Source organism: Blennius ocellaris, assembly GCF_963422515.1.
Source record: "Blennius ocellaris genome assembly, chromosome: 5".
Taxonomy (NCBI): Eukaryota; Metazoa; Chordata; class Actinopteri; order Blenniiformes; family Blenniidae; genus Blennius; species Blennius ocellaris.
Window position 1 is genome coordinate 25,514,143 of NC_137654.1, and position 11,963 is coordinate 25,526,105.

The window sequence follows — 11,963 nt, forward strand, 5'->3', positions numbered from 1 at the left end:
GCAAGAGCACTTTTTTCCCTTACTCGTTGTTTTTTCCCATGCATTGTAATGGGCAAGTAGTTTTTGGACTCAAAAAACAACAAAACAAGAACCCCGCCCCAACAACAACAACAGAAAACTCCACCACCTGCATATTTCTCAACTAAACATCAAACAGACACAGCTGGTGATTAGTAGATGAATGAGTGTTTTAACAAGTAATGTGCCAGATAGTTCCTTTGGGAGATGGTATGCAACAAAAACAACAAAAAAGAGAGTAAATAATGGACTTAATGCCCAGAGGAGTTCCTCAAAGCTCTTTGTTAGCACCATGGCTTTTTGTCCATCCATCCATAGAGGATATGACTTTCCAGAGGGATTTCCCCTGTTTTGATTTATTGTTTTCACAGCCTTCTGCCGGATATATTATTTTGCCTGGGGATGATAACATTTATTCTTACTTCATAGTCAATATTGCTACTTCACTTGCAGACTACACAAAAAAATGTAAATTCATAAATGTAAATTAATCTAACGTTGGTTCAGGGGCCCCATACAGCTTAATCTGATCTCAAGTGGTCTGAACCAGAACAATGATAGCATGATAACCTATAAATAGTCTCAACTCCAAAGTTTGCCCTCTGTTTCAGTATAGAAAACTATAAGGACATACTAATACTGTTGTTTCAAATCCAAACAGGCCAAATTTTCTTCTTCTTTTTTTTAAATGGTGCAAACTGAAATACTCTTGTATTATATGTCACTTTTCAATATATATATCAATTTTATCTTATAACCCCAATTGTCTTCTTTGTATAGCTAAACCAGGTCAGACCGAATGATATTACAGGTCAGTTTTGGCTTTTTTTCTTACTCCCTCTCAGCCACAACAGAAGTGCTGGTGCCTATTTATTCTGCTTGGTGAGAAAAGTGCAAAAATGACCAACAATCAAGGTGAAACTCAATCAATTCACAATGGGGTTTATTCTGACATTAATTCATTCACTACAAGAGCCCAAGTTACACCCTATTGTCTATTGTTTCCCAGCAACACTATATCTCCAAACTCTCACATGGTTTGTTTCGAGTTGTTTTAGAATGCCAGACTTCCTCTTGTGATAAGGAGATGATACTGTTAAAGGATACAGAGATGATTAACTACTAAATGCTGTACTTCAGACCAGGAACAAAAACCATAAGAGCTGCAGTTATAAATATTCTGACCCAGTCATCCAGCCATCAAAATGCGACCCTGTGACAAACACATCCTTATGATTGCCCACATTTTTACTTAGAATAATTCAAATTTCACCCACTAACAGGAGCCATGATAACGACAATCAGTTATCCGCTTCACTTGTCATTGCTTTTGAGGCTAAAGCTGTCTCAATATTGAGAAATATTGATTTGATCCCATACTTAACAAACAGCATTCAGAGTTTCATCTTTAAAAACATCCACCTTATCTAAAACTAAAGACTTTTGCCATTTATTTGAGTGAGAAAATCTATCCACACCGAGGAGGAACATGCAAACGCCAGGTCCTTCATCATTATACAAAAAAATATGAATCATAAAAATAAAATAGAACCAACAACAATCCGTTGAAATTGAACATAAAGCTTCATACAGGCAGAAAATCAGCCGTACATTTGGGAGAAAATGTTCAGCAGTATCATCACTCCCAGCGACCCTTCTCACTCTGTCATTTCACACACTGCTAGGGAATTGCACTCATCAGTCTCAAATGGCCGACTAGTGGGTGTTGGTGCAGGAGAACGCTCTCTTTTTTTTCAGTGCCGTTGAGTTACAGTGAGGCATTTGATGCCGCAGAACAGAGTATTCCTGTTTACAGGCTTGAGGTGTAAGTATCTCAGAGTGAGCCCCGGAGTGGCTCTGTTCCTTCCCCCTCTAATGGGAATGCTCTCACTAACGATGCCTCCTCATCTGCACCTCAGTCCGGGTGGTGTGCCAAGAACACTTGTCACCGATTTAGTCGTGTTTGCCTTGTATATGCTTCCCTTTGGGCACATTGCAGAGGGTCCTGAGGCTTATCGGTGTGATGCAGATGATATTCATGTCAAATACAAGGCTATGCATTCACACCATTTGACAGATTTACATCGTAACGCTTATTGAACTGAAGGGCCAATACGTCCATATTCCACCGGGTGGACTAGGAAGGTGAGACTACTGTGGTGTATTAGTTAAAAAAAAGAAACAACTATATAAATACGATATATAGTATTTACAGCCAAATATCTGTATTTGTTTACTCGCTATTAACTCAGCCATCTCTTTTATTAGGTGTTCAATGTTTAATGCTCTTATCTTTGGGGAGGCTAAAGCAACACTATCGTTACTTATTGTTACCTAAAATATGGATTGGATTCGTACAGGTCACCAAATATTAAAAGGTAACAGTGAAAGCATGAAATGTCTAAAGCTTTCACAAACAATTAACATATCAGCAGTTCATTGTAGTTTTTGTCTTTCATCCAGATATGACCTAGTTTTGGCAATTATTGCAAAAAATGTATTTACTTACTTACTCATTTATTCATTCTTTCTTTCTTCACCTCCATAATCACAAAGGGTTAGCAAGAAGAAAATATTTCTTATATTTCTCTGCATCTTACGTGAAAAATTCAAATAAAATGTTAAAAAAAAAAGATGGTCGAATTTCACATACAGTTGATATTCAGTCGCCTACATCATCAACACATTGATTTTAGAAACAACAAAATAAACAAACAAATAAAACCGGTTCAATATGTTTTGTAGGTGAATGCACACAGTGAGAGAGGATCCAAGGATACAGGAAGGACACAGCCCTCTTCCTTTCACCGACAATCCAAATCCACATGTAAGCTGTCTCAGCACATGGATGAAAAATAGTGTATCAAGTCCATATTATCACTCGATGTCATTTTTACACATGAATACAGGGCTTGAGAAGGTGGAGCATGAGATCGACAGGTGGATCCGTGTGGCGTCTGCAGTTATGCGGTCGTTGTATTGGTCCGTCGTGGTGAAGAAGGAACTGAGCCAAAAGACGAAGCTCTCGATTTACCAGTCGATCTTCGTTCCTCCCCTCACCTATGGCCATGAGCTACGGGTCATGACTGAAAGAACAAGATCCCGGAGAGAAGCGACTGAAATGAGCTTCCTCCGTAGGGTGGCTGGGCGCACCCTTAGAGATAGGGTGAGGAGCTCAGCCACCAGGGAGGAGCTCGGACTAGAGCCGCTGCTCCTCCACATCGAGAGGATCCAGCTGAGGTGGCTCGGGCATCTATTTCGGATGCCCCCCGGACGCCTCCTCAGGGATGTGTTCCGGGCATGTCCCTCCGGTCGTAGGCCTCAGGCAGACCTAGGACACGCTGGAGGGACTATGTCTCTCGGCTGGCTTGGGAACGCCTTCAGGTCCGACTGGAAGAGCTGGAGGAAGTGTCTGAGGTGAGGGAAGTCTGGGCATCCCTGCTGAGACTGCTGCCTCCGCGACCCGGCCCCGGAGAAGCAGGCCGGATACAGGACTTGAGGCTCGGCTACACAATAGAAGCTAGGCTAAGGAAGTCTTTTCTCATTTAAGTGGACATTATTTGTTTAACCTCAAGAAGTAACAATTCTCATCTTATAATACCATATTATTCCCATAAGGAATCATTTCAAAGGGACAAATAAGGATCAAGTAGCCGATTGACTAACTTATCCAGCCAATCAGGTGATTAAGATTGACGCAGCCAGTGTCCACACTATAAATACACACCATAAATGCTTGGGGGTTGAATCATTTCATTTAGCCTAAGAAAGGGGTTATTATATCTTGATTAAAATGAATAAATAGGAAAAGACACTTGGCCTGGCCTTTTAATTCAGACATTCAAAATATTCCTCCTCCATATGTCTTTTAACAAACTAATATGTCCCTGCATTCAGAACACTTTAACACAAGTGTGTGATTGTGCCCTTGTCAGACAACTGCAATTCATTTTCTTCAAGCAATAAATTCACATTCAGCATAACAATGAACCAGAAAAGTCCAAACTTCTTTTTCCCCGTGTTTTACATTTTTATGGAATAATCCAAGTCTGTATCCTTTTCCTGCGAGAGAGCCAAACAAGATAGATCATACGTTAGTTTCTTTCCATCTGAACTCTTGTGGTTTCTTTTGTCACTCACTCCATTTAAATTTCGTTCCAGACTTTGGAGTCCCGCCTGGTCAACACTGGCCTACATTAAAGATGATGCACTGCATCCTTGTGTCACTGACATTCTTCAGATCAGGGATTGTTACTATCCCCCCCCACACACACACAAGCGCAAAGGGAAACTGGAGTTTTGAAATCCCTGCTGCTTTAAGTGACACCCTCTCTCCCTCAGAATACCGTTGATGCGTTTTCAAAATCAATTTTTATCTTTGTTTTTTGTTTTTTGTTTATCTTTCTGTGTTGGCAATTTGTACAATGACTCTCTATCTGTATTGACCTTCTTGTTAATCATTGTAATGCCACACACTGTAATAAATGGAATAAATTACAGATGCATGGATGTAAATTTGCCCGTTTCAAAAGGTATAGTGGTTTGTAATAGTTCAGCCACCCTATTATTATACATAAGCACAACACTACTGCAAAATACTATATATGTAGCTATACTGAAAGCCCTCCAGCTAAACTGATATTTATTACAGAGCTGCTGTAGCTACAAGATCATACAAGTGAATCTAATGAACTACCTGACAAGTGTTAAAAACATCATGGGGTGAAAAATAACTGCCCCCACCCAATATGTAATCAGTGCACCACCAAAGAAATCGCTTCTGATGTTTGTTTTCAGCACTGACGTGAGATTTGGCCAGATACACAACGCTGCACACATAAACCTAATAAATAATGTAAATGTATAAACCTGGCAGGGCTGCGCTTCTCACTTCATCACTGTAAGATCAATATAATTCAAACTGGATAGGTAACACATCAGGACATGAATACATGGTGCGCTGAATTGGATATTTTGTACTTTTTAAAAGGATAGATAAAAAGTGATCTGCAGATTGAGGAAAAAAAACAACATATTGATTCGATTCAACAGCTGTCTTACTTGGAACTTAACCAAATAAGGAGTGACACCTGCTGTTAGATAAATGTCGAGCGGTAACAACAATATGTGGTGGAAAAGACGTGTGAAGAGAAATACTTCGATATGAATAACTCAGAGTGAATGCAAGGATTTGTTTACTGTTTGCATGCTAATCCAAGATGAACAAATATAAGCTAAAGTGTTTTGCAAGACTTTCCCCTGACTCAGACTGCCCTCTAGGGAGTTTAGCGGGCGGCACAAAACCCGGAGACCTTTCCTCCTCTTCACGTTCTCTTATTTGTGCCAGATAGAATCAGATTTTTGGAAATTTCTTCAAGAAAATAGGATTCACTCAACATAAATATCAAGGTGACCATGATCTATGCTGCAGTTGCTGCTTCCAAAGTTATTGATTGTGCCTTGTTTTCACCGAATGATGTCAGTGAATCTTGTGCTTGATCAGAGACGACAGTCCGTTAAGGGACACTGAGGACACGGCCTCTCCAGCATCCACAAGGGGTGATTGAGTCCTTGAGGGCTCCTTGGATGGAACATGTCAACCTGGCCTCCGTGTATCCGTGCTGGCTGCAGCCCTGGATATCGATGCTTAGTTTCTAACCACTGGTGTGTCATTAACAGCTCCGGCCACGGGGCTGATGACTAAACTCTTAAGTCTCTGGCGTTCACACGACGGTGCCCTCCCTCCGAGTGTAAACACAGAGGAAGACAGATTAGTTCTGCTTCTGTGGATGAAGAAGATTAGCAGAGATTATTAACAAACATGTTGAATTAAAAAGACAGTATCGCCCATTTCTTCACGGACGGCCCCGCTTCACGGTTAAAATAAATATGAAGCCTTGAAACCGGCCGTAGGGTGAGAGCACACACGGTCCTGTTGAAAGATCGTGTCTCTGCATAGGAGCTGTCACAACCTGGATTAGAGGCAGAGCTGCTTGGATCCAATCTTCTTGGTCCCGGTTAAGGTCAGATTTACCGACATCAGCCACAGTTCAGCTCAGTGATTATGTCCAAGCTGTTGGGATGATACAGAGCTTATGGGAACCGCCACCAATTGAACGCCCACGCTTTATATTTGCTCATTAACCTACATCCGCGGACACATCGACACAATTATGTTATCCTGCCTATATTTGTGAATCAGCTTCATTTCATATAAACAGATTTCTTTCTGGTGTTGCGCAGTGGTGAACGCTCCAGTTTGAATCCTGGCTTTGGGCCTTTCTGTGCTCATGCCAGGTGAGGCAGTCACTCTTTAAGGCCCATTTTAAATTAATTTCCCAGCTTGCACATTAACTACTGATTGTTTCTCATATCTCACATCAGAATTTTCTACACACATAACAAGGAAATAAGCAGTTTCCGGGATTTCTGGCCACGAAATGCATTTACCCAAGATTTTTAATAGTTACACTACATCACACAAAATGTATTTAAAGAAAAGTATTAAAAATGATGTAAAATGTGTACCTCACCTGAGAAGTCCTTTTAATTGATTTGATGGCATATATTTCCATATATGCATATACGTACATCCATCATCACAAATTTTATCGGGTGTAAGCCTGCATGAAACTAACGGCTGTCTGACGCTGTAAATCCAGGACAATCCTTCAGTCCATGTGTTTATCTCACGACATTACATATACAATAATGGATGTATAATAAGTTTATACTAAAACCCAAGCTTGTTATGTGATATAATCTGGATAAATAACTCAATAGTGACATGATGAAACTGGAAAAGTAAACAGGAACAAGATGTCTCGAACAGGATGAAGTCAATGGAGTGTTGACTTGTTTCCAAATGAACTCAAGCAGGTTGGGCTTGGGCCTCGTGATGTTAAGTCGATTGAAATTACAATCTGAAGAGAAGGCCACCGAACCATTGGAGAGAGACTTAAACTGTTCATTAGATTTTCTTTTTAGATAATGTTATCTAAGGTTATAAATAAGTATATTGATTCGCTCCCATGGGCAATTTTCATCCATCTGAAGAGGAGGTCAATATGCACCTTGCAGGGAAATGATAAGAATGGATCATTTAAGCATATACATCTGTAATACTGGCATTGCGCTTTATATTTGAATGGCTTGCTCGTGTATCTTGCATTGCATGTGCTTGAGGAGGAGTATTATAGATATATGATCACGTAGTGTGTGAAAACAGAACGTTATGACTTCTGGTGAAATAATATGACCGAGCAGCAGATCACAAAACGCATCGGTTTTTAAGGTATTTTACTGGGATTACTTAGAACTTTCTATCAGATATTTTTACCGGTAGCTTCTTTATTAGCCACAATATAGCAACGCACGATATATTTATATATATATACATACACATTAACTTCTCATTAAAGATGCATGATCCTGTAAAATGCATTTGTAAAATACTAATATATCTGAACATCTCGCCTGCAGCTATAGTAAATGTGTTATATGTGCAACACTTTTTGTGTCAGCGAGACTGAGTGAAGCTTTTCAATCCTTCTGACAGACATGCAAATTCGGTCTTGTTATTAAATGCACACAGGGTTCTGCAGACTTATTTAAAAGATCAGTCTGAAACATTTCCACAACTTCATAGTGAATTTTTATGACAGTGCTAAAGCAATGCTGCAGTGAAACACTTTTTGTGAGCCTCTGACAATGAAAATGTATTTTATTGTAGAGCGGGACGTGAAGAAGGAAGTATCTTTACGTTCCAACAGTGTTGGTACAGGCAGAATATGGCATTTGGAGGGGGAGTGGATAGCAAAAGAAAACCTTCAGTCTTTAGGACTTGCATGAAATTAACAATATCTATAATTGCTGCACCCATTCTTAAAATCTTGCTTCTCAAACAAGAGTCCTGATTCAGATCAATGAAAGCAATGCTGTAAGACCTAAACTACCCATGACCACCCTGTTGTTTAATTGCTATTTAATGGAGAAGATATTGTTTGTTACAGGCACATTATAGGATTCACTGCCATCTTGTGGTGAGATAATGATAAAAGCAGACGTATAATGGCTCACAAAAGTGAGTTTTAAGTCAATACTGTACTTTATATCAGCCCCATAGGGTTTATCACTTTCTCTTAAGAATAAAAAAAAAAAAGAAAGAAAAAGAATGAATTTATGACTCCATTAGGATTACTGCACCAGAAGCAACATGACCGGTTGGGGATGATTTATGAAAAATGATCATAAAAGCTAGAGGCACCGAACAATGTTAAATGACAGCATACATTAAATAACCATCAACATAATACAAAATTGACCATTTATAGATAATCTGAAGTACAAAATACTTTTTTTTAATCCACATCAGAGTGAGAAGCTTCACTCATGTGGTTCATCCATAGGTTTGTCATCTTCGTCCATTTCAAGGTCTTCAGAAGTCCTCTTATCTGCAGCCTCACTCTGCCGGCGCTCCTCCTCCAGTTTCTTGTAGTTGAAGTAATGCATGATGAAGAAAAATATGCCAGGCACCAGCATGAAGATACCACAAGCGTAGTACATGTATTTATAATCTTTAAATATATCAACCAGAGCTCCTGAAACAGAAGAAACACCAATTAAGATGCTCCCATGATGTGTTGGTGGATAAAATCTCAATTAAATGTTATTTTTGAGGATTCACAAACCTGAAAGTGGAGGTCCAAGCAGCACTGGAGCACACTCGATGATGGTGACGAGTCCAACCGCGGTGGAGAAGCGCTGAGCTCCGACGAGGTCCATCAAAACCTCAAAGAGCAGTGCCGAGAGCATCCCGAAGGCCGAGCCGAAGAAGACGGCATACACGACCAGACCCGTGTAACCGGACGCCAGAGGGCACAGCAGGTGACACACGCCGTTGTACGAAACAGCAAAGCTGAAGAAATACTGTATTCTTGGCCGAATCCACTTGGTGTTGCCGAGAAAGCCAGTTAATGGTCTGACGAACATGTCCACCAGAGCAAAAATAGAAAGCAAGAAAGCTGCTGAATATTCATCCACCCCCATATCTTTGGCGTAGGGAGTCAGAAAAACCACGGGCGCGAAAAAACCAAAAAACATCACCACATTACCGACAAGGTAAATGAGGAAGCCCCGATGTTTGAAGAGTGAGAAGTCGATGAATTTGTTCACGCAGCTCTGACAGCTGCTCTGATTTTGCTTTTTCTCGCTCAGACGGGTAGTTGACTGCATGCTGGGGTCCGCAGCGGCGGCCTCCTCCCCCTCCTCTGCCCCGTTACACTTTGGTGATTCGTTGTTTGGCCTGGGTTTGACACTTTTGTTGACTGGTCTCATCAGGGCACCGGCTACGCAGCAGTTCAAAACAATAGATCCCAGGATGAGGAAGCTGCCTTTCCAGCCGAAAGAATCAAAGAGAAACTGATTGAGAGGAGCCAGAGTGGACAGCAGAACCGGGCTTCCTGTCATCGCGAGTCCGTTCGCCAGCGGCCTTTTGACCTGGAAGTAAGTGCCGATGATCGTCAGGGCCGGCTGCAGGTTGAAGGCAAGACCAAAACCTGTTTGCGTGATCGAACGGAGCAAAGAGACGGAAGCAAACCCGTGAAACTTTTGGTAGGTTCAAAAAGGTATGAATGCATAAATAAATAAAATAAAATAAAATAAAATAAGATTAAATAAAAAAAAAATAATATATATATATATATATATATATATATATATACATATATATACATATCAATATCAATATCAATATCAATATCAATATCAATATCAATATATATATATATATATATATATATATATATGAAGGTGACAGTAGTGCCCGTGGTAATCGGAGCACTCGGGGCAGTAACCCCCAAACTGGAGGAGTGGCTACAGCAGATCCCTGGAACAACCTCAGACATCTCAGTCCAGAAAAGTGCAGTACTTGGAACAGCAAAGATACTGCGCAGGACCCTCAAGCTCCCAGGCCTCTGGTAGAGGACCCGAGCTTGGAATAGAAAAACAGGTGACTGCCCGCGGAGGGCGAGAGGGGAATTTTTTTTTATATATATATATTGAGTACCTTTTTTTAAACACTTCAGTTTCATATTTCCATCCCACTAAGCTCTCAGAGAATTACCGGTAGTGATCTATCCATATCTAAATCTACTGTATATAGAAACAGAAACATATAGATAGATAGATAGATAGATAGATAGATAGATAGATAGATAGATAGATAGATAGATAGATAGATAGATAGATAGATAGATAGATAGATGTCCTTTTTTAATTTATGTTATGGAACTAACTATTAATAGAAAGATTACTGTAGAGAGTGAACTGAGCCAGGTTCTACAGAGTGAAAACGTCTTGTTCCTTTCCACTGTCACCTTTGCTTGTTCATGAGAGATTGTTGAAGGATTGTTGCTGATTTTTCTCTGCAAAATGGCCTTGAGATGCCTATAATGCAACTGATGCCTTGTAAATAAAATTATACAAATGAAAGTGCTACTGCAATCGTGAGTGTCTGATACTTTTTTTTATCTTGTGTAAAATTACTCAGCCACAACTCTCACACTGTTATTTTCGGTGTTGATGCAGCTCCACTGGATTATAGATTAAGTTTAAAGTCTAAGAGACGTGTTTGCTCTCTGTTGAAAACACAGTCATGTGGCCTGGCATACATGCAAAGGTTTTCTTAAATTTGGGTAATTTAGAGTCATATCAAAGTATTTCTGGCATTATCTAAACATGGCATTGAGTGATATGATAAACACGTTGACAAGCCTCTATGGTATAGTACGACATCCTCCAGGGTCCACAGTAAGCAAACATTACTGGGAATAATAGTAACTTTCCCCAAAAAAGAAAAAAAAACAACAACACACCTCTTGATGACCAAAAACAACCTGAAAAAGTGACTAACTGACACCAAATCACTGACAAAGACAGACTTGTTACATTGAATTAGGACAAGCGCAACATAACTTACCTCCAATGACTCCAACACAAAGATACAGATGGATGATCGAAGTGCCAAAAGAAGCCAGCATCATGCCAGCGCACACCATGAGGCCTCCCACCATGACCACAGGTCTGCTCCCGTAGCGGTTCACTAATATACTGCTGACAGGCCCTGCAGACAGGAGAGCAGGTACCTGATTGTTAAATGCTACTCATAAAGGCTCAACAGAAATGAAACTTTGAGATATCTTGGAAAAACCGCATGATGAGAATGTGTATGTTTCTTTGAGGTATTTGCTAAAAAAAAAACAACCAAACAAATCAGGCCAAGTAAGACAAGCACTGACCTCCGGCGTACATTGAAGCGAGCATGACTGAGGAAACCCAGGCAATCTCACTGTAGGAGACGGAGAAGAATTCCTGAATCTCCTTGAAATAGACTGTGAGCGACTTGGGAAAGGCATAGGAGAATCCGATAGAGATGAAAGAGCCGAAAACGACGACCCAGCCGTAGCCTCCATCTGGAGGGGTATGGCCGAGACTGGTCACCGCTGCGGGGGGCATGTTCCAATCTTCAACTGGGAAATAGGAACAAGTAAAAGGAATAAACACCTGTCGAAAAAAAAAAAGTATATTCACAGAAATTTACATTAACACACATAATCTACAGAGTACAGGTCCTCACCGCTGCACAATCCGTGAAAGTGTGTTGTCCAGACTGTGAACCCTGCGCCTGTGCCACACTGTGACAGTCCTGCGGCTCACTGGAGTTTCTGCCGCGAGGCCTTTGATCTCATCACGTGCCCCTGAAGGAAAAATAAAACGGACCATACATAACCATGTAATAACCCAGCTGAAGCCATTAAACAATAAATACCTCGGTCTTAAGCCAAATTAAACTCTCTCTGCCTGTCTTAATGCATAACTTTTTCCTGTCTGATTTTTTTTTGTTTTGTCCTCATTTTGCCTGATCCTGCTGAGAGCTCTTTGCTTTC

At 40.5% G+C, this 11,963-nt stretch overlaps 1 protein-coding gene across 1 annotated transcript; it reads right to left on the bottom strand.

Annotated features, from left to right (window-relative positions):
- Positions 1-8,403: 8,403 nt before the first annotated feature.
- On the bottom strand, positions 8,404-11,666 carry LOC308130540 (monocarboxylate transporter 2-like; the record flags this gene model as incomplete). The annotated part of the gene is made up of 5 exons (XM_080496943.1): positions 11,654-11,666; positions 11,316-11,546; positions 10,997-11,140; positions 8,709-9,575; positions 8,404-8,618 (listed from the first exon to the last, which is right to left on the bottom strand). Exons 2-5 carry the CDS (start codon positions 11,530-11,532, stop codon positions 8,404-8,406), a joined length of 1,443 nt encoding a protein of 480 aa, XP_080353069.1. The 5' UTR covers positions 11,533-11,546; positions 11,654-11,666.
- Positions 11,667-11,963: the final 297 nt, after the last annotated feature.